Source organism: Gavia stellata, chromosome 2 (assembly GCF_030936135.1).
Source record: "Gavia stellata isolate bGavSte3 chromosome 2, bGavSte3.hap2, whole genome shotgun sequence".
Classification (NCBI taxonomy): Eukaryota; Metazoa; Chordata; class Aves; order Gaviiformes; family Gaviidae; genus Gavia; species Gavia stellata.
The window spans coordinates 49,613,438-49,641,190 of record NC_082595.1 but is presented as its reverse complement, the minus strand read 5'-3'; the positions used below and the strand labels follow the sequence as shown (position 1 = coordinate 49,641,190).

The window sequence follows — 27,753 nt, the reverse complement described above, 5'->3', positions numbered from 1 at the left end:
CAGTAACTCATCAGTTTTGATCCAGCCCGTGTTCTTCACTTGTAACTGAGACTTGCCAGCAACGATACTGCAGCTGGCCTGCAGGAAACACCTCCGAACTCCCTATTCATAGTCTGGGCAGGGCAGAGGAAGGAGAGAGCAGGCAATCAGACACAGAGTGATAGGAAAAGTGTGATCTTCCTTCCCCTTGATAATGCCACCATTTTCTCCCCTCAGCTTTAACCTTTCAAAAACGTTCAAGAAGCCAAGTGAAAACCTACAGCCCCACACAACCTAGGCATAGTAACTCCACATTTTTAGATGAAAAGCAAAATCTGTAGTGCTGGGCATGGATAAATAGGCCAGAGAAAGTGAATGCGACCACTCAGCTCCAGGGAAGAGCCAGTCTGGGTTCCTACTCCGATGACTGCAGGCATTTCTATTAAAAACTGCTTTTAAGTCCCATTAGATAAACTGGACAGGCTGTCCTGGAAGCAAGAAATCAAGAGTTTTGTGTACCCAACTCTCCCGCTCTGTCACAACTTACCTTTAGGGAACGTATGAAAAATAAAGCTTTACTGGGGACATTCATGCCCCCATCCCACCCAGTTGCTGGTAAGGTTGACACGAGGCAGAAGTAGTCATGCTTCTAGACACACACTTGAAAGGATTGAGGGACCTGGAACATTTTGATGCTAAACGCAGAGAGGATGGCAGGTTGACATGGTGGCTAAGCAGGGGCTTGGGAAACTGCACCATGAGAAGTCACTGTCTAAACAGCACTATAGTCTTGCCTTGTCCGTCTAAAGCCTTTGGCAAATCTGGCCCTATAAGTCTACTCAGCTTCACAAGTGCTTGCAGACACAAGTGACTGTGCAAGGGCATTAAAACAGACTGCAGTGTATTTTTGTGCTCGTAGAATTCCTTCTGAAGTACCCCAAGGAATGGGATCAAACTGGTAACCAGTGTAAACCAGTGAAGGTCTGTCCAGAGGCACCAACTGCGGATAAAACTTCTATCACCCCAAATGTGACTGGAGGTGTACAGGGACAGAATAAGAAAAAAATATGATAGGTTTGTAGGGAGGGAACTGGGATATTTACTACTTTCCAACTGGCTTACAAGAAAAGAGTGCTTATACAGCAGGCTTGTGCTCTCAGGGAGCTCCTCAGTGGGGTGGAAAAAAATTGGGGAGTTTATTTACATGCTCAATTTCTCTCTCTGACCTCTAACAGGAGCAAAAGCAGCATAAAATGAGGTCCAGGCTACCGTGGAGAATTGCCAGATAACGGGATTTAAGGAAGAGTACATGTGTTTATAGACACCCTTCAACGGTTAACCACTGTATCAAGCAAAAGTTATGCTGCCACTTCAGGGGTTAAAACAGATTCATTATCAGAAGAGAGACTACAAAGACCCTAGTGCAATGCTTCTCTGCAGGGGGGGAGTGGGGGGGAGGCGGTGAGTGTGTACACACACCTGCTTCTCCTCACAGCAGCAACATTTTTGCTGCACTTCCCCAGATACCTTGGAGCCAGCCATAAACTGCAGGACCTTATGTTAGCTGGGCTATTGGTTCAGTCCTGAATCAAGTTAGTGCTGTAGCTCAAAAGCTGGTGCTGCCCGGTGCCTTTTTGACGAGCAGCGCACAGTGAATGAGTTGGATCCGACCCGCGGCAATAACACGGCTGCCGGCACCTTTCCTGGCAGGTTCTGCGCACACCGAGAATGAGTTTCTTCTTTTCAGTCCTAGCAGGGCAGAGCTGAGGTCCTACTGCCGAAGTTATTGCCTGACCTGCCTCCGTTTGTGGAGGAGGACATTTAGGTCTCTTGGGCTATTAATTCTACCAGCATTTCTTCATAACTTCCCTACAGTTTCCTCAGAATGAGGGGTGGTGGAGGAAACCAGTCTAAGTAACTGCAATGCAAACATTTTACAGTAGAAAGAAAGCACCACCCTAAAAATAGCACCAAGCCATCATTTAAAATTACACTGGTCAAGAGCAATGCCTCTTTGGAAACTGTAATTTCCAGGTAATGAGGGTGTTTCTTGAGGAAAGCCTGTGTGACCCTGCCCATATTTCTTCTTCTCCCAAAATAGGAGAGGACGGGTCACAAATAGGTTGTTTCCACCCGGAGCCACTCCTCATTCCCGCACGGCACGCTCTGCCTTGCCACAGAGGGACAAAGCGCAGCCGCCGCCACGGCCCCTCTGCACGAGTGGCTCACAGCCCTTTTATCACCGTGAACCTGCGGCAGGGAGCTGGCGGTGCCAAAAGGCAGAAATAGCAGCATGCCTTTTATCACCCAAGGCAGAGCGTGTTTGACGCCGCACAATGCGGTGCCAAAAGGTCTATGGATAGGGTCGGGAGATTCCCCTCACCCTTTCACAGGGCTCATCACTTAGTCCTGACATTTGCAAGAAGCGTAGGGAAAGGTTTCTCGTTTCCATGTGTGGCAATGAGTCCCTAACCTCTCAGTTCAGGACGTGGTCTTTATAAAGATTAGACTACATGGGACACATCCTGAGGAAAGGGTGCAGTGCCGCTCTGCGTGACCGCGGTCTAAGAACATGAACTGTATTAACCTTCTGGGGGGTTTGTGGAGGGAAAGGGGGAAAATGAGACAGCCGCTGATCCGGGATATACGGTCACCTTTAAACAATACTTTGGTCACACAGTCTAATGACTGTCTCTTTACCTTTGCCCCCATCCCACTCCAGGGGAGAATTGTAGCTCTAAGTGGAAAGTTACGAGCTGGAGCTGCAAATTTAAACGGTGCTTGGCCAAACTTCCTTTTGCAATGACCCGAAGCAAAGTAACGAGAACAGGCTGAGCCCTCCCAGCTCTGCAGGGCTGGTCTGAGCTCCACAACCATGCTCCCCCATCCAGAGCAGAGCTGCCCCTGGCAGTAGAGACACATCCATTTATGTTGGAAGAACAAAATGCTGCATTCGATGTCCTCCCTAGGACTAGAGAGCACTTTACTTTTCACACTTTTCCATTGACAAAGTATGGACCAGTCTCCCACCCAGGGAAATAAGAGTTACTCCCATTCTTGCTGTTTCAGATGTCAAGTGTTTTGTATGGAGATTTGCAGGGCCTCCATACAAAGTTAGACCTGTAGCTATTCCAAGCATGGCAAAATGTTCAGGGCCACACAGAAAAAGAAAACAGATTTCCCACGAGGTTTGCAAAATCCTGGGCAACTTCCAGTTTCGATAAGACAGCACAACCCTGACTTGGCACACCTAATGCTTCTGCTCTCACCATGCAGGGCTTAGTCCATGCATGATCACTGCTTTGAGTGATCACACTTCTTAAATTTAACCCGGACAATAGCTAAGTAGACTGCACATGGAAAGAGAAATAATGCTGCAAATTAATCACAAAAATCATCTGATTTAGCTTCAAGGAACAGAGCTCTTTCAAGAACTACCAAAATCTGACAGCATCCCAATGGCAGTTTCATGTAACGCAAGTCCAGCCCTTAATGGCTGCTTCCTTAAACCAAAATAGGTTAAGCTCCTACACTGCTAATGGCAGTGAAATCCAAATGAAAATTTAGTATTGCTCAGAATATTGCTGTAGAGCTGTGATTTTCCTGTCCTGCATATGAATAAGTCAGCAGTTGCTTTTTTTTCTGTGTTCAGGTACATAATTTGAGTGCTCTCAATGGCAAAAGTCAACACCACCTCTAAAACCTTTTTTATTTTCTTCTTTTCTGAGCTTCACCTGAGTCTAGTTCTCACTTATATTCTGGCTTCTTTACATCTATGAATTCTCTTGTGGTATAAATACCATCTACTGTTACTTTAAGGTTTCTTTATGATTTAGAGGTATAGAAATGGATTTACAAGAGTCACCTACAGTGAAATAAGAACTGCCCAGACAGACTGCCTGAATTAAAAGCAGTCTGACCTCCCAGTATTGCATACTGAAAGCTTACTTTTCCTACCTCAGCTCTGCTCCAACTCATCCCTACCAGATACCCAGCAGACAGAGCACACACCAGCCAACACCTTTTTCCTTGAGTTCCAGCAGTGAGCATTTTCCAGGCTGCTTGGAGACCACATAAACCACATTACAACCAAAGAAAGGAATAAGCAAGAAAATTTCAGCCAGAAACCTTCTGCCTCACCCCTCCAAAGTGACTTTCTTCTCTGGCAAGGTTATTCAAGCCCTTCAGGATATGACTGCACAAGGAAAAAAACACCCTCAACTCCCTTTGAAGAAAATATCTTGCAGGTATTAGAGTATATTCTGTCCATAAATTGCCTCAGCAGCAAAACGAAAAATGCTTCACACTTCCAGATGCAAGATGTGCAAAGAGGCTTAATTAGCTAAAGTTCATATACTGCTTTGAAGATGGGAAGACCTCTGAATGAAGTGCTAAGAACAGATAATCAGAATCCATCTTTTCTGGTATAAAAAACATAAAAAGCAGATTGATGTTGCATAGAAAATGTATGCCAGAAAAATTGTCCTATCATAGGATTATTCATCAAAGTTTTACTTGGAGCCTCAGGGACTGTTTAGATACTGGTATTTCCAAGCTGTATCTTAGTCAGAGATATGATTTCACTACGTATTTTCGACAAACGGGACATTGGAGTAAATATTGCTAGAACACTATGACATTTTCTTCAACATTCAGGGCTCACAGTTTTGATGTTTAAAATATAGGAGACTTCTGACAGCTTCCTCAAAAAGTGATCTTTTTTGTGCCTGTCCAAGTACACAGCAGCCCAGCTAAAAATGCTGTTCCTGAAGCACAGTATGTCCATTAAATAATTCATATTACTGACTAACACTAGTGAGAAATGGTATCTAGGAGCAAAACAACAACAACAAGGGAATCTGAGTGCATGAAAGCTCTTTTCCAAATATTAATTAGGAAGGAAAGAAAGATTAAGGATATTTAAAAAACAGACAGAAATGCACCTCTCAGTGAAATTTGTCCTTGGACAGAACATTATTGTCTTCACGTCCAAACTCCATAAACTGCAATAACCCAGCCAAACCTCAGGAAGAATGACTAGAAGAATGACTTACCTCCCCCAGTGGTGAAAAGCCACATCTCTCAGGCGAAGAAGTGCAAGGTGCTTTGGTAAACAATGTTCTAAATACCACTGGGGAAAAGTGGTGTTGATCAGACCCTGGGAGGAAAAGAAAAGTGAGTCCTAGGCAGGACAACAGCAAAACCAGGACCAAACCATCAGCTGATGATCAAAAGTAGACATTGGTTTGTATCAGCTGAGAGGAACGTGACCTCCCCTGGACCCTTGTTCTTAAGATAAGGGAATTTTATTATTTAGATGAGTCTATGGTGTTAAGCAGTACAAATAAATAGCAGGTTGTGCTATAAAGAGCTGAGGAATCTGAAAAACTGCTTTTCCTTTAGGCTGCTCATGGAAAAAGACTGAACAGGAAGGTAAGGTCTCAGACCAGAGTGAGATTTTCTTTGGAAGCACATGCATCAATAGCTCAGCTTGCCCTTCTTACTGGAGCACCACACTATGGAAACTACATATCTGAATAGTTATGCACATACACATATTTATTTTTTAAACACAAAGCAAAGATTTCAAAACATATCACCAACAGAGGAAGCAGCCTGAAGCTCCTTGCAGGGGTCAACTAATTTAGAATAATCTCACAGTGCTGTAACAGCAAATTTCTCTTCGAATAGCCAACAAACTCTTGTGCACGTGGCTGTTGCAGGATGCCCATTTTCACCCCTGTCCCATATGACTCAAAGCCATGAAGTCCAGAGACACATTTGATGATCAAAAGATCCCTCAACACTGTGTAGTTGAAGAGGCAAAACTGACAGCTCTAACAAAAACTTATTAACTGTAGGAATATAATTATGGGCTACAATGGTATCATTTCCATCCTCAAAAAGCTTAGTGCAGTTCTGGGAGCAAAACAACACAGGATGAAGGTGATTTCCTAATCAAACTTCTAAGACTATCTTATCATAGCTACTTAATGTCCTCTACATGGAAAACTGACTCCAGGGTCTCCTTCAAAAAGCGTGACTGAAATACAGCCATGGAGCAGGACTGAAATTATCTATTTTCAGCTAACAGGTACTCAAACAGAATCCCAGACTGACATTCTGCTATTTCAACCAACAAACATTTTGGCGTTCCTCCTGAGGACAAACGCTTGCATTTTCAGCAGGTAAACACAGTTAATTCACTCAAGCCAAGTTAAGTGTAAACAAATCCATTTTAAAAAATTAAGGCAAGATTAGAAAATGTTCCTTTTATTTCCCTTTTAAAAAAAAAAATAAAAATCAAGCCTTGAAAATGCTATTTTACAGCTGCAGAAAATGTGACTTTTGCCTGACTTTTGTGTTGGGTCAGCCAAACTTGAAGGAAAAAAAGAAATCTCTCTGTAACCGAGGGTAAACTCTCACTTTAATATGCACTGCTCCCAAAGGAGGAGAAAATTCAATTACTAAAATGGTAGCATAATATTTTCATTATTATTTCAGGAGCTCAGAGTTAATTGGACAAGTTTAGCACCCTGTGAATGAATGTGTGTCCTTACTTCTCCACAATAAATGGTCTATAATTACTTCCATTTCTCTGAAACCAGGAGATAGCTCTCATTAGCATTAGTCTGAAAGAAGCCTTTTGCTCTTTTGGGGACTTACATAGGCCCCATCGTTATGGTATCTGAGCGCTCCACAGCACCTCTCGTACACAGGGAAATGTTCGTATTTCACCTTGCACATAACTGGGCAAAGGCCCCACATGCCTACAGTGAAGTTGCACGCGTACTTACGCCACAGTCTCAACCGCGGTTTAGCATCTGTCTCTCACCTACTCATGTACCAACAGGCTCCTTGGACCAAGCATCCATGCCCTCACCTAAGCTAAGCTGTGAGGTCCCACACACGTTCCCAAAACCCAGGACAACGACTGAGTGGTCGCAACCAGGTGAGAAACCTTGGCCAGATCCACCTGACAAGGTCACGACTCCACATTTCCCCCTTTCTGTAAACAGCATGCTTTAAACCACAGGCCGTAGACCATTCAGGACATTTGTGCTCCCTTCTGTAGGAGCACTTGCATTTTCTAGGAAATGATTAAGGCCACCTCCTGCCAGAGGGAAACACCATAAGCCAGGTTGTGCCATAGTTAACTCATCACCCAACAGCGAGGACATCTGTCAGGCGTGCTCCACCACCTCCTGTATTTTAGAAGACAAAACTTGCTCTTTGAAATACCAGCTCAGTAGTGTGCATCTGCCCCTCTGGACTCATCACTGACCCCTGTAATTACTTCTCTGCATCTGGACACACACATGTATACACACGCCAGTTGTCTCAGTAAAGCAGGTGTCTCTGAAGCCAAAGGATGTTGGAACACATGGTCCAAGGTCTAAGTCCCACACTAGAAGGGCTTTTTTCAAAATTGGGAATCATTTTCCTCCCTCTGCATCCTTTAAAAGAGATCAGAAATAGATGCACAACATCACAGTAATACTACATACAAAGGTAAAGATTATTTGCAGTTTCAGCACCCGTCTGCTTATCCTCTCTGGGATCATGCTGGCTCCCCCATTAATTGCAATGATGTAGCAGAGCTCATGCTGGGTTCTACTCTATTGGGCTGGTTTGGCTGAGCCGGTATTCTCATACTGATTGTGCTTTCCCTCATGATCTCCAAATCCTTTTCAGCTGCTCCTTTTCAGGAGGCAACACCATAACACATACAGTTTCTGGATGCATAACTAGCTTTCAGCTGCATTAAAATGCGTTTAGTTTACCCAGTTATAATACTGCAGGACTTCCCTCTTTTTCTCATTATACACGACTCTTCATCTAGAGTACAAGTGTTACCAATAGGGATTTTATATATTCTAGAACAACAAAGCTAGTGCATTGAGGCCCCCTAAGTACAGGTATCACCCTCCAGGTGCAAAAACAAATGCTCGGAAAGGAGGGAACAGAATTCAATGGAGAAAATGGCCCAGTCACCAGGATTTCCTGCAACTGTTCGGGTCTCCTCTACTCATTACATTTAGCTTTCTACAGCATACTTAACTATAACTAGCGCAAAGAGTGGGACCCAGGTCTTCCCCCAGCCTAGGAAAATTTTATTCAATTTTCAGTTTTCACTGTCTCACCACACAGAAAATCCACAGGCTTAATAAGAAGCTTGAAGTCAAGTACTTGGACACTTCAGATGGCGTCCCTTCTAGAGCCGAAACAGGTGTTGAGCACACATCCTTCCAGACTGAGCAAAAACTTATACCTCAGCCCTGAGGACAAGCCTGACAGGAAAGTCCTCACAGTTCCCTCAGGGTCCCATCGCCTTTTTTTTTTCCTTCTGTTGTTGTTGTTGTAGGAATAAGAGATCTGACTCTACCTGTGAAGCTGAATCTTGAGGTATAGCTTTCTGAAGTTTGGAAATTCAAAGCTGAGGTTTTAAAACTAGCTTAGCTTACATTCTAGTTCTGCACATTTAAGTTAGGCATGAAACTTTCTTTGACCCAAAACATCAAGTCTGTTTTCATCCCTGGGAGTTTTGCAAATACTTCTTGTTTTGCCTAAATTACAAACACTGTGGGAACAGGGACATAGCTTGATTCGAATATAAACATTAGAACTGATGTGTCTCCTCTCCGTAGTACGCCCAAAGTCTCCCTAAGCAAAGCTGCTTTCAAGCATTATACAATAGCTGGATGCAGATATAAACATGCTAAGAAAAGATCTGAAATAGAACAAAAAAACCCTATGTTAATTGAGAACTGCAAGTATGGCAAATATATTACTACCTACCCATGCAAAGTAATCATCTCACACCAGTGAGATAATCTTCTGGTGTCAAACAGAACTATACTCACTCCATCTGCAAGAATTAACAGATGGAGCAACTCTTCAGGCTTTATGTAATGGTAATTAAACAAATCCTCACAATGGCCACATGATTTCATGCACAAGCCAGGGCAGTCTACAAAAAAAAAAAAAAAAGGCTTTGCTGCCGGGTTGGAAAATTCCAGGTCGCGCAGCCCAGAGAGCTCTGTGAGAGCTGTCAGCCTGATGCCTTGGATCAGCCTGCCTCATCCTCCAGGATATCCTCTTCGCTGTGCACTGGGACCAAGAGCAGAAAATCCAGAAACAAAGCAGCTGCAACAGGCACCTTCATCATCTGCAGGAAAAAGTTCTTGGACTACTTCATCTGAAAGATGAGGGACAGTTATCCACGCACATCGCTGTACTAGAAGTCAGTCTGAATAAAGAAAATATGGGAAACTTCATACCATTTGGTATGTAGGAGAATTCAGTGTCCCCACAGAGAGCCCCTGGTACAAGCCGCTAACCTCTCTCATGTCATCTGCTTCACAGCCACGAGCACCAGCAGCTCTCTTGTGGGCTAGGACCTGAGGCTGGACGTGGGCATGTGAAATGCAAGAATTACCCATTATTACAGGCAGGAAAAGAAATCTCCCCACCAGGTAACACCCACCAAGCCACCCGTGTATATATATATACACACATATGTGAATCTGTACTCATCTAAAAGGGCAAGAAACAGCAGAATAAGCAAGGCACTTGAACTGCGTCTTAACTGGAGAAGGAAGGAGTCCACTACAGATGGAAAACGCAGAGAGGGACAATATTTTGTATCTTCACATGGACTCTCCCTCCTGCCCAAAAGCAAGCAGCAGCAGCAGCACCAGCAGACCTCCCTTACCCCTCTGAGGTGCTAGATACAGCGACGACCAAACGGGGCACCCCCAGGAGTTCACCTCTGAGAAACCCTCAGAGCCATGCTGAACATGGAGCCACCATGTCCATACCCCTCATTTGGGGGTCTGGCAGAGCTCTGTCCTCTCCCCAACCTAGTACTCCACCTCTCTGTAAAATACCTCAGATATCTTGGGCCAGAAACACATAGATGACACGCAGGCCTTTATCTCCTGCACATGAAATATATACAGAAGTCTCCCATCACATCTAACACCAAGCCAAAATCAACACCTGAAAGAAAATTCAGCTCATTAAAACTGAACCTAGACCAAATCCAGGTGGGGGAAGGAATCCATCCAAATCTATTCATTGTGTAATATCCCACCTGCTGATGCTGAAAATGCCTGACCCCCAAACTAATGAAGCGTTTCACCACTTTTGGGTTCTTTTGGTGTTCCAAACAGGTTTTGTAAAAAAAGTAATAATAATTGGCAGAATGAAACATGCACTGATATAGCTGTTCATTCCCCTCCCAGCAAAATGAGCGACTGGGGGAAGAAAATTAAATCAACGCAGGTGTTCTGCTGCCACCACACGGTCATGAATAGACCTAGGCAGAGTTAAAACAAAATGTGCGTCTTCAGAATACATTAATTCACTAAGCCTATCATTTTTATGCGTTTCCTTAACTCATCTCGGTACTTGTTCTAAATCCATCAGACCAGGTTCCCAGCCCGCCTAGTAGGTCTGCCCTGCAACAGGGTTGGATCCAGAGCTTTCAAGGTTCATCACACACTCGGGCCTCAGCTCTGGGGTACAAGTCATTTTCAAAAAGTCTTCTGAAAGAGAAAATCATCTTTTCAGCCAACTCAGGACACACATATCAAATGCTCCCAGTGAGCGACTCACTCTGGAATGACATGTGGAAGGGGACAGGCGGGATCCCATCCCCCACTCTCAGACCTCTGGAGCAGTCCCTAGCAGGACTCAGGAAAGGTGAGGACACCACCACCACTATTTATTCCAGTGACTCCTCTCACCAAAAAGCACTTAAGGAGAGAGAAGAGACTGCCTTTCTGCAGCCATAATTTAACACGCCCTGTTGGCATTTTTATTTTTACTAAGAAAAGTGCAAATCCCAGCATTAGCTTGGCCAAAGTCTGGAAAGAAAAAGTAAATCCTCTCTGGAAAATACACTCTTGAAAGGTACACTATGCAAAAAACCTATCTTAATTAGAAATATCAAAATAAAGGTATGGATTAGTATTCAAAGCCTAGAGACTCCTCTGTCTACAGGGACTGTCTACATCAGTTTTACAAGGTATTACAGTCCTGTGTATCCGCTCCACACCCCTAAAAATGTTATAAACTGTACAAAAAATAAAATTGCATTTTCTATTAACCCCAAATCTCTCTCTGTATTTTCTTTTTGGTGTGCAGAGGAGCAGCAGAGCAATTTGCTACTCCATTCTTTCCCGTCTCATCAGTAATAATTTTTCATCAGGTTTTTTGTATTTTAGAGGTCCCTTTTTTTTTAGCTCTTCTCAGAATACAGGCATTTATGTGAACAAGTTTGTGAGATACCTGATTAAAATAAAAGCTCTGTAAATGAACGAGGGAAAGTTGCCAGTGGTTTTACATTTTGGTGACAAATATTTCCAACAGTCATTTCTCTTAGGAGTCATTTCCAGTCTTTATTAATGAAAAATTACACTGTCTGTGATGTAGAGCCAAATCTTTGTGCAGGGATGTGAAAAACACCATCACTGAGGCCTAGAAGTGACAAAAGGCTGTAATTTCAACATAGGTAGAGAACAAGTCTTAGGATGATTCAGCTGCATACCATAAAACAGGTTATAATTAAAATGTTTATTGTCTCTGTGTATCATGAGAATTTCATGACCCCATGGTTTAATACCACTTAATAGATTTAAGGTACTGCCTTAGGCATTTAGTGTGCTGTAGCGTTAGTCCTTGTCTGATATCAGTGAAGTGCAGTATGGATCAGTACATGGAACATACTGCTTATTGTGGAAATGGGCTGATTCCCATTACAATATCAGCCTCATAATGTGCTTGCCACTTTGTCCCTCAATGTAATTCACCAACCACAGGTACAGTCATATATCATCCTTTCTCCAAACTGCCTTACAGGGAGAGATTTTTGAGACAGGAATACTCAAAAAGCTTTAGCATCCATAAGGTAAGCAAATCATCTGGCTTGGGCTGGGTTGACTGTGGAGTCCGCACTGATCTTCTCATTTAACATGAAAGGTTGAATTCAACATTAGCATTTGGGATGACTATTTTCAGCTGTCATTGATATTACTTGGCCAAAGTTCAAGAAAAAGACAGCCACAATAGCAGCCTGTGCTCCAGAAAGCCATTTACCGTAACGCAAATTACTGTCATTTAGTTTACCCTAAAATATGTATGTCAGTGCTTTATTGTGATGGTTTTGACCTCAGTAAAGAACTCGTAGGAATCCTTGGCTCCCTCCCTTCCTATGCCTGAGGCTTTCATCCCACCAAATGGCAAGTTCAGATCTCTAACAAGCCAGCAGTTGGTCCACACCAATCCAGACTGTAGTCTTTGTGCCACCCGATGAACACGTCCCACGTTGCTGGACCACACAGTGGCTGCCAAGCCATATTTCACACTGTTGGCTCTTTGGATCACTTCTTCTTCTGTATCAAATGCTACCACACATGTCACAGGACCAAAGATCTCTTCTTGCATGCAACAAGATTCATCCTTGACTTCAACAATAACTGTGGGCAACATGAAATAGCCTTTCTGGTTGCCAGTTGGGAGAGCCAAGGAATCCACTCCCTCTCCGCAGAGGACTCTGGCTCCTTCAGCTTGGGCTTTCTTCACATAGCTCCTTACCTGGGGAAGCAGCAGGAAAACATCACTGCTAAAGGACGTCAAATCCTGAGGGTCCACCTCTCCAGTCTGGGCACATCAGGAGAGGCCCCTGAATATCTCCAACTGGATCACGCTGCCTTTACTTCCCTCCTAACAACCGAGGTCATTCCCTAGCTTTTGTTATGTGTCTGTAAAAGTAAGGCTGGGTATTTCTTGGTGTAAAACAATCTTTCTCTCTCTCCAAACACTTAGTAGCCTAGCAGGCAACACTGCTGGCCCTTCTCGCTAAGTGTTCTCAAAAGGGTAGGGCCCCTGATGAAAACACAAGCGGGCCCAGAGCCTCCCTCCCTTCTTCCAGGAGCTTGGACAGTTTGCCACGTATTCTATGCCACAGTTCACTCATTTACTCGAAGGCATCAGTAGTATTTTCCTACCTCATAGGCAGGCTTGTTAAATATTTACATGCCACTGGGATGATGAAGCCATGAATGCTGTAGAAAATCTCATCAATAAACAATTAAAGCTGTTTCCATGGCTGCTGCTATCATGTGCTACCCTGAACACATAGGACATGCTCTTGATCTACTTCTGCTGGTCTGAAATCATTGCCTGGTTTCTCTCCCTATAGAAACACCACAGAGATACCACCGGGCTTCCTTCTCTTTTTTTTTTTTTTTTTTCTTTTAACCAGCTTGGTAGGTTAGACTTGGAAGTCCTCTGTGCTGCCACAGACCGAGGACCTTGGGAAGTGAGTGTTTCTGACACTCTACTTCTGAACAGGCCTGGAGAACCTGCTGAGGCATCAGGAAGTGTGACAAAGGTTTGGCTTTCTCTCTCACTCTGTGGTTTTCGGTCTGCTTCTTGCTTATGCTGATTGTGTCACATAGTTTTGGGATGTGAGCATCTGCTCTCCTGAACTCTGTCTGACACCATAAAAATTAATTTCATATAAGCTGCTAAAGCAGATTATGTTTAACTGTGCACCATCTCAGCTTCCCTCTACACATACGCAATTCCAAATGACTGCAAGCAGTCCTAGGAAACTGTCTTGTACTCCCCAGAATTTGCCAGAGTGATATAAAAATAAAACTTTTACCTTATTTGCCTAATGTGGTAGTTAACAAGTGATCTCAGCAAATGCAGTATTAAAATCCATGAAAATGTTGCTGAACTCTAAGATTGCTTAGTATAAATTCAGGATTTAGATTTACACATTTTGAATTATTTCACTTCAACTGGGAAAAAATTTTTGTTTGTCATTTAAAATTATTTTCCCCATGGAGTTGATTTTTCTGGAATAATCACATGATCCCAGACCACAGGCAACAGAAACCTTATCAAAAAGATACCTTATAATGGCTTTGAATCATCATCCCTCAGAGCTAATCTTGGAGAGGACATGGTCCTTTCCATACACGTCTGAAATCACCTTTCATAGCCCTCTAAAGGATGAGATGAGATCACGTAAACTCCATGTAACGTCACCTTTTCTAGATGCTCTTTACTTATTAGTGCTCCCATGTTGACTGTAGGATCTGAGGGGTTCCCAACCTTCCACTTCTTAGCCTCTGCCACAAACCTCTTCAAAAACTCACTGTATATGCCCCTCTGAACAAAGATCCTGGAGGTGCAGAGACAGATCTCACCCTACCAAAAAAGAAACAAACAAGAACAACAATATTAGTTCATATTACATTGTACTATTGTCAAATATTACGAGTCACATCCCAGAATGACACTTGTGTCCCTGCATCCACAGAAGTGCAAACTACATTCACCAACACTGCAAAGTACGATTTTTCCCAGATTAAAAAGGAGAAGAGAAGAAAAAGACAAAACAGCAATAACAGGATTGTACAATCACTTACTAATGCAAATAAATTTGATTTTTCATTGATTACACGTTATCTTCTCCAACATTTTTCATAGGAAATGTGATTTCCAGTTCTGAATAATCTCTGTCTTCATTTTCTGATAATCCCTTTCTGATACCAAGCTATTTTTCTGAACATTTGCCCTGATACAGTTTCATGGCTTTGGTGATCTCTCCTGAGGGTGGTGATGAGGGAAGAGGAACATCGATAGAATTCTGGGGGGAGTCTCCTAATTTAATTCCAGCAAATCAGCAAGCTTCCCACTTACTTGCAGGGTGGGATTTAAAACAGCTACCTTCTGGAAGGATAAGCAATATATCTATTTTGAGAGGGATAATGCCACCTTGTTATTTTCTGATGGAGAGTACTAGGGAGAGCCCTTTATTATTTTGTTTCCCTGCTTGTGGAAAAATGAAAATTTTTTTTCATATTTTTCTATTTACAGTTTGCCTACAACACAGAATCTTGAAACAGACCTTGAAAATTTAGGATTTGGTTCCAAAGGTACGTGCACGCACACACATACACTCTCAGACACATGCACACCTCCTGCTGCAAACAGAGTTTATACGCTACAGAGGTGGGAGGCACCTGGTTGGCAAAGCTGGACCTCAGGGTCGTGGGGATGCACTGGGTCAAGTCGGCATCGGCAAAGACGATCGCGGGGTTTTTGCCTCCCAGTTCCAGCGAAAGCCGTTTGCAGTGCGGAGCACTCTTCTCTGTGATCCGCTGGGCTGTCAGCGTGCTTCCTGTGAAGGAGATCAGAGGCACGTCGGGATGGCAGACGAGGGCTTCTCCCGCCTTGGCGCCTGTTCCAAACACCACATTCACCACCCCGTGGGGTAATCCTGATGGGAAGAAAGGCACACAGTCATCGTACCCTTTCCCTTGCTCTGCGGGTTTCACTTCACTGTGTTTTCTCTCTGAAGTTAGAAAACGACCCGTAGCTCTAGGGTGACCAAGACTGACCCTTAACTTACATAGCAGCTGAAATGCATGATGTTTAATAACGCTGGGGTCATGGGTTAAAAGATAAAACCAATTCCACCGATCAGTCAAGCTTGCCTGACATCCATCATCAGAGACTCAGTTTTCAGTCATTCAGGGAAGAAGCTGTTGTCCTCCCAGTTTTTCTTAATAGTGCACCAAATACAGCCACGACAGCCACCGAGAGCTGATTCTCACTCTCTTACGCCCTCATGGTTCCTCTGCTGCCACCACAGACTTGGGACACCCTTAAGTGGAGTGCAGGAGGGGGAAAGGAGGCACAGGAAGACTTTTCATGAGAAGATAGTGGAAAAACTGGGCAACAGCTGGGGTGGGAAAATGGGATAGTATGAGGACAGGGAGAGCTTTTTGTTCTCCAGTGCAACATTCAGCTACAGCAAACAGTCTTTCCCAAATTCTTTGAGCACCTTCTGATTTCTGCAACAAAAAAATGGTGCACAGGCAAGCATTCCCACCCCATTCCCCATCCCTAGCACGCTACAGGACTTACCTGCTTTCTCCAAGAGTTTGCACATCATCCAAGCCGTGACAGATGTCATCTCACTTGGCTTGGCAACCACAGTATTTCCACATGCAATGGCAGGAGCTATTTTCCAGGTCAACAAATACAGTGGCAAATTCCACGGACTGATTAAACCAGCTACAAAGCAAAACCACAAAAGACAGGAGTTCAGTCTCCTGGGAGACCAAACTCGATTCTCTAACCTCAAGCAGTTATACACCAGTTCAGATTTATGAAGGGAATTTGGCTATGGCTTTTATTTCCAGACAATTATACAACAAATTTGCAGCTAGAAACATTTCTGAGAGGCAGATAATTTTAAAAGATTTGTGCAAATGATCCTAAAGGTGATCACAGCCAAAGTCTCTGAGTAAGTTTTGCTGCTTGTTCAGGGCAGAATCTTATATTCACAGCAGCTTTTAGGTGTTTTCTAGGAACGTTAATGCAAGGTTAACCATAAAAACTATGTACATCAACTGGTCTGTGGTAACATTCTGTTATCCTACAGCAAGTTAAGGTAATGTGTGTTAGCTCAGATCATTCTTGCTTTCTCTTGCTCTTTAGAGCTTTTTTCCCCCCAATTTTAATACAAAAAAAGAGCATGCATAACATACAGTGCATATTTTCCTGATAAATTTTAGCCTAACTTACGAGTGCCAAAGTTTATGAGCGTACAAACTGCTGTTTCCACGAATTGCTGAATGACCAGGATTTTTTCAGTAATTGCCTTTGGGAATACTTTCACCTTGCATATTTATAGGAAATAGTGAAAAACAATCTGTAATTGTTAGGTGTGATTGCTCATAAAAGCCACAGGATTTCTCGCTGTTTATTGGAGCAGATGCAGCAAGTGACTTTTCCTTATGAGAGTAATTTTACCAGAAACACTCATGTTCTCCACCGCTCACAAAAAATTTTAAATAGGTCCTCTAGGTTAGCCAATTTTATTTTTTAAATAATTCAAGTGTGAATGTGGAACATTCATATATATTTAGATAAAACACCTAATAATGGAATCATGACAACTCCATTACTCATCAAGCTCAGCACAGCTGCTTTATCTCTGAAGCATCGGCAGCATCTAGTGCCTGAGTTCAGCAACTCCCCAGTTAAAAGTGGTTTGGCCACCCGTGTGCATGCCTGTCACAGGCTGAAATGTGACGTTGCAAGCTACTACTGCTCCCCCAAAGGCGAGGAAGACCCAGTCCACCCCACAGGAGCAGCAGCTCAATGCTTCTGAATGCCTCACTGATCCACAGCAATAATACTTACTTACCCCCAGGCACACATACAAAACACAGGAGAGATTTTGGGGGCGGGAGCTACCACGTGCTTTTTAAGGCACGTAAGCATTCTTTTTACCATGAAGTAGCATAACCGATTTTACATGAAATTGCTATGCTCTAGCAGACTAGTCGTGTTTAGCACACGATCCAGAAACAGTAAGCGCTTTTGAAAAATCCTTTCTTTGTTGAGCCACTGCTGAGGCAGACACTCTGGCAAGCTTTTCAGCGTTTCAGGAGCATCATACCAACTCCCACGGGTGCCCTCGAGGTGTAATGCACGCAGCCCATGGTTGCCATCTCGGCGCACTCTGTCGTGTGATGAAGGATGGAAGAGGCAAAGAATCGGAAGTTGTACACAGCCCGAGGGATGTCCACTGTTCTAGCAAACGTAATAGTTTTTCCTGAAACAAAACCAAGCACACTGCTGTGGTATCATGGGCAGAAACAGTGCTTTAAACTCTGCTCTGAAAGCTGATGGGCATGTTTTTTGGGAAATGCCTTTTGTTCTGCGCCCAAGTAATCCGCAGCACAGTACAACCATAGTCAATGACAACAGCTCCCCTGTAGTATTGCATTCCAAATATCTAACAACTGAAGTCAAAGTCAGCAATTCTGAAAAGCAAGAATGCCGCAGGAGTCCAAAATCAGTGACAACTCTAATCTGCTCCAACAGTTCATACCATACTAAAAATTTGGACCATATCCTCCATTTCAATATTCAGCAAGATGGACTTTATTTGAGATCAACAGTTCCAATTCTTACCCTGATCCTTTGACTCTGCTCGTGCAAATGCTTCCAGGTCATGTTCAATCAGGTCTGCCAATTTGTTCAGGATCTGAGATCTTTCCAATGGACTTTTTGAGGACCAAATTGGGAAGGCATCTTTGGCAGCTTTGACAGCAGCTTCCACCTAAAAAAGCAAAAGAGGGATGGTGAATGTTGATGAAAGGCCTTAGAAAGAATATCAAACAATCAGCAGACGAATTCATATTTGAGAGGCTAATAATCCAGATCACATGGCTGGGAAGACTGCATCTCTTCAGAGTTGTGACTATTGATAGTTTCTCCATTTTCATCTTCTCACGACACTAACCCGTAACTGAAGAAGTGTTATTGAAATTGAGTATCTAGGAAAGAAACTGTCAGCGTAACTCTTGCTTTTCTCTAAATTCCAGCAACTTGTGAGCAACCCTCCAAGCCTGGAGGAAATGCCAGCAAGTGCCACTGGCTGAACCCATGCAGAATCTTGTTTCTCATGGGGGAAAGTGCAAGAATCTCCCAGAGCAAATGCAGCCTCAGTGTAAATATCCCCAGTCCTTGCAACACAGGACTTCAGCCACACTGGGCAATGATGAAAGCAAGGGGTTGGGGAAGGAACAGACTGTATGCCCTGCTAGCCTTTGATTTCCTCTTCCCTTTCCCCCAACTGGTTCAAGCGAGGACTAAGAATATATGCACCAAGAATAGACACTCAGAAAAAAAATTTTAATCTTACCTGATCACAGCTATAAACTCATTAATGCCCTCAGAGAAACAAAAAAATAAGCTAATTTCTAAACCCTTAGGATTTAGCCAGTTCTCTCATCAGATACCTAATGAAGTCTACAGATATGAAAGATCATTATATGCATTTATATAGATGCATACCAGTCTTGTCAGTATTTTGCGTGAGAGGTACATAACTGCTGCATGTTCCTTCAGCCTGACCTTTCTGAATAGTGGCAGATTACCAGCACTTTTCTGAAGCAGACTAGGTTTCAAAGGATTAAAATTCACCAGAAAGCTTTCTCTCTCATCAATAATTTCCTCTGGGCTCTTAAGTGGAAGTTGCCTGCATTTATTGATTTATAAACGTTTCCTTCTTGATGTTTACCAGTCTTTCAGATTACTAAAGATGGTTACCAACATCCTTCCATATTTTAATTAACTGCCCTACTTCCCAATTTTTGCTTCCTGTGTATCACTTCTCTAGTGCTTCCAATGTTTAATATATGCATCAAGGTGGGCTTTTAGCCGAAGCTGTCTTAGCTGGTTTCCCATAATTTTTGCTCATACATTTCTTCAGCTTTTGGAAAACTGCCAAAGTCAGTAACTAGGAGGATGCTGATGTAATATTAATCAGATCATTTCAACCTCTTCTAATGTTGCCATATTGCTGGTTCCCGTGCAGTCACTGAAGGCTCCTTTCCACCAGTTCCACAAAACTGAGTTCCAAATTTGTTTCTTCAGATTGTGATGGGTGTTATAAAAACCATCACAAAATAATTTATAGACACTCCAATGATGTTTCACTAATGAGGACACAAAAGTTCAAGTGGGTGAAAAACCTTCCCCACCCATGCACATCAGAATGTACAGTCTCCCTAAAAATAAGGACCAGAGTTTGAGGGCCAGAACAATACTGGTATGGAGGCCAAGATGGGAAACACAAGGTCACACGGATCACTGGCCAAGCTCAGACACCTAGACTCTACTCTTTCGACTGTAGTTCGACAACCTACTGCTCAGGTGCTGATGGCAGCAGGCTGTCAGCCACCGCACAGCTGGAGCAGGGCCAAAGCAGGCCTGGGAAAGGGGAACTGCAGCTTCTTGAACGCATCAGGTGTGGATGGCATGCTACCCTGAAAAGGTTCACCCTCTGTGAAACCATACCATCTTTACTAATTAACTTGTTCTTCCACCCTCCCGTCATTAGGTGCCATTGTGGTGCTACTTCTCATCTGTCCTCTCCTTTGTGGCCTTTTCCACCATGTGCTGCCTGCTTCAAGAGAGGGCTGGTGTGAAGTTAATGCTATCTGCATTTTTAACCCTCCAGTGCATTTAGAAGATGATGTTGCATTTTCACAGACAGCAGAAGAGAAAATTAGCCAAGGAAGGAATGAAGTGGCAGTAGATTGATCTAAAAAAAAACAAGAGGAAAAAAAGGAGAGAGATCTGTACAGAAGAAGTAAGAGAGCGTACAAAGGTTAAACAGTTACTTAGTCTGACTAGCAAAAAGCAGCAAAGAAAGTCGAGCCACAAAGAAAACACGCATAAGAATTCAGCTATGAACTTGTGTGTCTGAAACACTTCCTTCTGCTTTCCTCTTCTGCACAAGACAGATGCAGAGAAAGAACGCACAATCCAGGCCTATCGTAAAAGGTTGATACCAAAATACCCAAAACTGCCCTCAGGACATGATGTTTCCTTCCCAGGGGATGATGTACAGAAGCAACGTTTTTTAAAGAGAGGGGTTTTTTAAGGAGATACTTGCCAGGACTAATTAGCCCTCACCAGCCTGTCTTTTGGAGATACAGGGCACCTGGTCAGCTTGCTTCGGTGCTGCTATTTGGAATTTAAGACACCTAGCTGGGGGACAAATTAACCCCTGAAAAAAACCCCTTTGATGTTTTTGGCAGAAACTGGCTGATATGGCCACTACAGCTGACCTGGTGTTAAATTCCAGGGTCAGCAACAGGTTCACTGTCAGCCTCCATTCTGCCTTCTAACCTTCCACTAAAATTAACCAAGAAAAAAATCCAAATGGACATTGAGCCTTGCTAGAAACCAGCATTCGGCGTTCTTTGCTGAACCTGGGTCCAGATGCTTATTTTGATATCTCTAGATACCCTCTAAGTAGTATGTGATTGCATTTTCCCCTGCAGCATATTCCATCAGTCACCAGCGTATGCCAGACCTTCTGGTATAGTTGTCTAAAGGCAGGAGTAAAGCACTCGCTGGCTTTACAGGTGTTTAAACTGGGTTCCTGCTGCTACGCACAACCACTAACTCAGAAAACTGAAAGAGAAAAGCCATTGCTCCTTAGTATATTTGAACTATATCTCCAGAATGGCCAGCAGCAGTCTTTTGTTAGGCTGTTCTGGCATTCTCGCATCTCTCTTGTTTTAATGATTTCTGCAAATGAATGAACAGGAAGATTTGCACCTGCACATTAAAGAGAAGTCTTTTCAGGCATAATTAGGGTTGGAAGGAACTTACACAGGTGTATTCTAGCAAACCCAACCTGTTACTCTGTAACCCTTGGTCATCAGCATCTAGCAAATATTTACCCAGTTGAAATTACAGTGCAAAGGTTTCTGCTGAGAGAAGCAAAGAGAAAAGATGTCAACAGGACGGAAATGCAAGTGAAGGGAACAGCTACACACAGTAGCAGTTTGTTTGAAAAAATGTTTTGAAAATACTCTACACTAACTTGTCAATATTTTCCAAGCCCTTTGCATTATCCAAGCTTTTCCAGTTGTTTCTCTCTTCAGTAAATCTGAAACACTATGTTGGACACAAACTTATAGGTCCCTTATAAAGTAGCATCAATGAAACTGCAGCTCCCCAGATGAATGTCGCATTGCCCATCCACACCTGAACACGTATAAGGAACCAGGAAACACTCATCCCACTAGAGCGCACAGGACTAGGAAACATTATATTGATGCAGAGGACAGGCTATGTTGTAAGGAAACACACACTCATTGCAGCTACTTCATCACCTCCACTTAATATCCAACTGCTAATACCAAAACCAGAGAGGTCTGGAAGCTTTTTACCATCTTCAGGGAAGAGTCAGCAAGCCAAAAATCCTTTCAAATGACAATTGCAAATCATCAAGACAGTAAGGGAGAACACATTTAGTTGTATACAGTGCCTCTAAGTTTATTTACAGAAGAGATCTCAGATTGTTTACACTTACAGCCAGTCTGAGCATTACTGTTAACTTATGTGCAAGACATCTCCCACTTGAGCTGAAGGAGCTCCACTGAAGTTACTGAAGCTTTGTTGATTTACACCATCCTAGGATCCAGCCTGTAACTTTCTAACAGCAAAATGTAAAAAAACCCAGTATTCACTGCTGCAGCAATCAATTACACAGCGCTACAATACAATCAAGAACTTACTTATTTAAACATTAAAGTCTTCATTGGTTTTCTGTTCTCTCACCCTCAGCCTCTCCCACTCAAAATATAATGCTATGTGCATTTAACGTTTTCACTTCTTTGCACATTTGGATGGTACTCACCTCTTCTTTGCCACTGTCTGGCACCCTGCAATAGACATCTCCGGTGGACGGATCATAGGAGTCTATGTAGGAGGAAGAAGGAACAAATTTGCCACCTATAAAGTTTTCCAGCACTAAGAGAGCCTTTGAGTGAGCCATCGTTAGCTCCTTGCTTCATCTGTGATTTTTTTTCTATGAGGCATCAATTTAGATTAGTAGTTCTGTATGTATTTGCACAGCGAGTCTGAGCTCCTCCCCCTCCCTCTCCATCTTCCCTGCACTGCTTGCTCACCAGTGGGAACGAACCCTGGCAACAACAGCAGAAAAGAGGAAAAGGGGAAAAAACCCTACCATTTCTGTGACACTTGATTCTTTTCTGGGAGTTGAAGCAGGGAGGCAGGATCAGCTTAGTTATTAGAAAACAATTCCTCTCTGTCTATAGGAAATAAAGTACTGAAGAAGGGGAGAAAAAGAAGGGTTAGACAGGGAAATTTCTTCCTATACCAGTTTTTCAAGCTACAGTCTAAAGACACTTTGCAACAACTATACAAAATAGTTCAAGACCCAAACACTTAGCCAGTGACCGGCTTTTTACTATCAGTAGACACACAGAATAGACACTTGGACCAGCATGTCCGCAGCTCATGTTCACTGCTTTGTCATCATCAATACTTTTCCTTGTAACCCCAAAAACAATACTTCTGCTAAATCAAAAGACTTTAAACATAAGAAACTATCTTTTTTCCACCAACATCCCCAAACATCAAACAATACAAACAGCTGAGTGGCCCTTCAGTTCAAAACGGTTGAGATGCACAATCCTACCTGGTACACTCTGCTGTATGTTGTCAGAAATCCAATTTTTAAAAAAGAAGCAAGACACTGGCTTTCACGCTTTCCCTTCCATAGATATGCCAGTGGAAGCCACCTTACTATAGCGAAGCCTGTTACACATAATTAGGTTTCTCTTTAACTTCCCAAGAACCCGAACTGCCCAGTAAGAGCTGTGTAAAAGACATTTTTCTCCAAGAGAGAACGCTTAGATTATCAAATTGCTCTAAGATTGCGTGCCACCTCCTCGCACTCCAGAGATATTCAAAACACTACATCCATATTGGAGAGCAGAACGCTGTCACCAGGAGATTGTGAATGTCTCAATCAGCAGTTTAGAAACTTTTTGCATCCTAGACCGCTGCCAAGCCATCAAATATCTTGTGGATCAACAAGCAAACATACTTTGATAGAATAAAGGTGGTATGTTTTTGTTGCACAACAGATCATTTATGCATTAACCAACTGGCGCCTTTGGGCAGAGTTCAAATCAGTGCTGAAAGGTAGTGCAGTCATGTTGAAACTGGATTAGGTAATACCTCTGGCTCTCCCAAGCTACAAACTGGGAAAGCGTACAGTAGCTTTTCTGTCGTCACAGAATACCGAGTCTCAAAATTTAATGCAACTCTCTCTAATGTGAGAAGGGTTATCAGAGGTTACCTACCAAAAAAAGCATGTGGGAAGAGTAGGTATGGACCATACATGACTTTGAATTAAATAGCCATCATAGGCTTTTTGTGTTCTCCATTACACAGGGCACAGCTTTACTTCGGTTAAGCCCAGTGGCTGATGCTCTGGAGCGAGTACTTTACTTCCTTCCCCACACTAACAACTATGGTGAAAGCATAGTTGTCTCCACCCCGCACTCGCGTACAGGTCCTGAAATAGCCAAGGTCCTCTCACACTTCCTATTGAAAAAAAAAATCTTCCGAGTTGTAGTGAAGTGTGTCTGTCCTGAGCTTAAGCTGGAGGTGGCAGAAGGACCCTCTTTTCAGTTGGGAGGTTTTACCTGCCCTATTGCTGAAAAACAGGAAGGAGTTACAGGCTTGAGTAAGCACAACAGTGTGGCTTTAGCATACATACCAAGATTAAATTGACAGCTTTTGTTCAAAAGAGCACTAAGTCTGGATGAAAGAGACATGTATGTGCAGTAGCTGCACTAACGTGAGAAAAACTGAAATTAATTCCACAGAAAGACAAGCCGCATGCCAGTTTCACATTTTAACTCGTAAGTTTACTCTGAAACTTCTGAGGTCTGGAAAGTAAAGAATGATTTAACACAATTTAGAAGTGTTTAAATAACAAAAGATGAAGGAGACAAAAATTATGCTCAGACGAAGTTATTTTATTATTCTTACAGCTTAAAAAATAAAATCAGCCAATGTCGGCACAGCTTCCACTACACAGCAAAAGAAAACTTCCTTTTTTAAATAAATTTTGGGACAGGGAAAACAATCCCAGGATAATACTACATGCCATTCTCTTGAAACCAAAGTAAATAGTTCTTTTTTTCCCTGAATATGCATTCAACTCAACCTAAAAATATATTAGACCAATAAAGTTACTTTACTGAATTAATGTGCAGCAAAAAAGCAAATCAAAGAAAAATATGTAAACAATTTATGTCTGGAAGTAAGGAGTTTGTTTCATGATGATTCATCATCTTTTTCTCTAATTCCACTTTTCATTTTCCATCAAGCTCTCTAAGGGCTAAATTCCACATGGAGAAACACATGAGATTCTTGAGATCAAGAAGGGCAACAGTAGCAGTTCCTTGTCAGTTGGTATCGTGTTCTGCAGGGGGAGAGATTGATGAAGGGCTCTCCAGACATCTCACATGATTTAACTTTTGTCATCGTCATCTTCTCCCCCATTAATTGCACTTGTTCCTTCAACTGAAGTAACTGGATTCTTAAACAGAAGTTTGGATATCTGATTGCATTTTGGTTGGATGGTGGAAGTTCTGGCACCACTGTCATTCTTTAATCTAAAAATATAAGCAAATGGAAAAACCCCTATGGTGAAAAATGGAGTACTAAATGTAAAATGATCACAGCTTTTTTCAACATGATATAGTTAGCTGTGGAAAAAATAATTCCTTTTGCTCTGAAATTCTCTGGAACAAGATCAGAAGTACTAAATTAGCAATTCCCAAATAACAATCAGAGTTATTTAGTTCCCAATTCTACAAACATTGGGCATCATAGATCTAAATAGGACCCCATTTACTTCAAGTTAAATTTAATGAAAAACTGGTGCAAGATTAAAGCCCTAATTGTGGAGCCTATTTAAGACCAGGCAGATTGTTAAGAGCATTAAAGCTCCATAAGGCCCAGAGCCTCTGACAGACCTAGGACATCATTCCTACGCAGCGAGAAGCCAGAAATTCTCACACTCTAGTTCCAAGTTCCGACATTAAATGACTCAGCTTTAAGTCTCAGTACCAGAACTTGGTTAATATGACTAAATTGCTCTCCCTCAGGCCTAGAATTAGAACTTAAATTCTAATCCAAAAATGATAGAAAGATTTTTTTAAAGTGACAGATAGAGGGACATTCATATATTTTTCTCCTAATAGAAGACAAAACATCTACATTTAGCCCCACAGCCTTTGCTTCCTCTCACTTACACAGGATTTGAGAGTGTCTATAGGCATCGGTAAGAATCAGATACACAATTGTCTTTAAAGCTAACAGAAAAAGATCTGGGACCCAAACTAGCCACAGTAAAAATGGCCAACACTACTTATTTACAAACTACTAAATATACTTGTAAACTGTATATTTATACAGGCAATTAGATTTCAGAAAGACTGATGTATGTTAAATTACTGAAGGGTTATTTTTTAAGTCGAGAGAGGGAGAAAAATGCACAACATTCAAAAATTTTAAATAAAGTAATTTGTGCTCCTAGTAAATTGAACAGAACCATGGCAAGTTTTCCTCACATCTTGCTGAAGCACTCTCTCTTTTTCAGCAGAATAAATTCACTTTTTAGGCCAAAGGGTGTAAAACAGGTCTTAACCATAAAAACTAAATGCTATGTCAAAGTTAACACTGTTCCTTTACAGTATAGAAAATCCATTACGAAAATGCCATACCTCTGTGACAACTCCTGCAGCAATAGTGGAACCACTGTAGCGTAACATAAACCTCCCGAGCTCTTTAAAATCTTTATACAACTCTAGAGCAACAGGTCTTTGAGTTTGTAGTTCTATTAGAGCGTTCTGCCCTTTAGTCAAGAATCTGCAGGTACATAAGCAGAAAACTCTATTATAAATATATGCATGCATAAGTGAAAAAGACAACAGTGAATAAACGGAAAAAATCAACTTAAAATGCCAAAAGTATAATGATCAAGCTTGATTTCAAGTATAACCCAAGCCACCACACTGAAAACTCATTTGCCTAGAGCATAGCTTTTAAAAAGGCATCTGAGTTTTCTCTAAAAACTTCGAGAAGGGCATCCACCACAACATTTAGCAAATTGTTTTGAAGTTAATTATCTCATTAATACCTGTTTTTTCATGTCTAGTAGAAATCAAGTCTTGTTTCAAACCCAACGACTAAAGAGCCAATTCATTGCTCTGTAGAAGTCATTATTTTTCTTCCCATTACCTTTCAGCAACAGTTTCAGCCATGCAATTTCTGGAAAAGGATTATTCTGATAACATTGTATGTATCAAATAGCATTTCTACCCAAATACAGCTTTAAATAACTAGAGGGATGTTCCCATAGTTCAACTTGTGTGGAAAGACTCCCTAAATCTCTTTTTCTCTGTCTAGTCGAGTTTATTTTAGACAGTAACCCATCTTCAGAATTATACAAGGATCCCATGCTATTACAGGAAGAAAAGAGATAATGTTAAAAAAAATAAAAAAATAAAGCCTTTAAATGCAGGGCTGGTGATCTAGGATTCACTCCCAATTCTGCAAGTGACCTTAGGCAAGCCATCTTACTTCTCAGGTGCTCAGCTTTTATCAAGTGGGCAGGAGGTTTTTCACTTTGTAAAGCACTCTGAAATCTAAACATGAGACCAACTAAAACAATGAAATCATATTCTTATAAACACATTATTGCTTCATAACAGAACCTGCTTGATATACCATACATTAATCAAAAGTCAGCCCATTTCTTGAGTAATTATTAACTATTCAAAACACTTACTTAGGTTTTTTCTTTGTCACTTCACCAGTGCTTTTGTGCAGGACACTCAACAGTCTTCTAATAGTAGCAGGTTCACTTATGGTTTGATAGTGTAAAAGCACCTAAAAATATTTTTTACAGTTATTATTAAACATTGTACAATAACCAGAAATCCTAGGTGTTAATACTTGAAAACATCAACTTCTTTTAAGACTGATTTTTTAAACAAATGCTTATAGAACTCCTCTCACAGGAGTCTCTGCCTCACATTCAGTAACTGCTCCTAGTTCCTAAACTTTGTGATCTCTACGGATATGACACAAAGGTCATGTATTAATTCATCATAAACACATTTTTCATTCTTAAGTGTTTTGCTTTTGCCACTTCAGTGCAGTTCTGTAGCACAAACTGATACTTTATTTATTTTAAAAGGTATCTTACAACTAAGTCCATCATTATACTCTTACAAGGCGTGAGCTTTCTGAAGGACAGCCTAGCCTGACTGTGGTGGAACTCATGTTCTCTGAAATGGCTCAGCTATGTATTAAAAGCCAGGC

At 42.0% G+C, this 27,753-nt stretch overlaps 2 protein-coding genes across 4 annotated transcripts in view; both read right to left on the bottom strand.

The window, feature by feature from the left end:
- Positions 1–12,126: 12,126 nt before the first annotated feature.
- Positions 12,127–22,378, bottom strand: ALDH8A1 (aldehyde dehydrogenase 8 family member A1). 3 transcript variants are annotated; one of them, XM_009813883.2, is made up of 7 exons: positions 22,241–22,378; positions 17,992–18,139; positions 17,474–17,629; positions 15,931–16,080; positions 15,024–15,280; positions 14,044–14,205; positions 12,127–12,579 (listed from the first exon to the last, which is right to left on the bottom strand). In XM_009813883.2, the coding sequence occupies exons 1-7, from the start codon at positions 22,376–22,378 to the stop codon at positions 12,127–12,129; spliced, it is 1,464 nt and encodes a 487-aa protein (XP_009812185.2). The 3 variants fall into 3 exon arrangements, with proteins under 3 accessions (XP_009812185.2, XP_009812188.2, XP_009812186.2); XM_009813886.2 differs by lacking the exon at positions 14,044–14,205; XM_009813884.2 differs by lacking the exon at positions 15,931–16,080.
- Positions 22,379–24,374: 1,996 nt separating this feature from the next.
- The window catches only part of HBS1L (HBS1 like translational GTPase), a 62,456-nt gene continuing 59,077 nt past the window's right edge, over positions 24,375–27,753 (bottom strand). The window contains exons 16-18 of the mRNA XM_059830962.1: positions 27,218–27,318; positions 26,151–26,295; positions 24,375–25,037 (exon numbers count right to left, since the gene is read on the bottom strand). Of these exons, the coding sequence (XP_059686945.1) occupies positions 25,026–25,037; positions 26,151–26,295; positions 27,218–27,318 (258 nt within the window). The 3' untranslated portion in view covers positions 24,375–25,025. The remainder of the gene's footprint in view (positions 25,038–26,150; positions 26,296–27,217; positions 27,319–27,753) is intronic.

What these genes read in the sequence shown, in the direction of transcription:
- ALDH8A1 (XM_009813883.2), bottom strand. Translation starts at nt 22,378, where the DNA reads ATGGCTCACTCAAAGGCTCTCTTAGTGCTGGAAAACTTTATAGGTGGC. An exon ending in GAGGGCACCCGTGGGAGTTG is followed by an intron (nt 16,081 to 17,473) that starts GTATGATGCTCC and finishes TTTGCTTTGTAG; the next exon opens with CTGGTTTAATCAGTCCGTGG. An exon ending in CAAACTCTTGGAGAAAGCAG is followed by an intron (nt 15,281 to 15,930) that starts GTAAGTCCTGTA and finishes TCTTCCCATCAG; the next exon opens with GATTACCCCACGGGGTGGTG.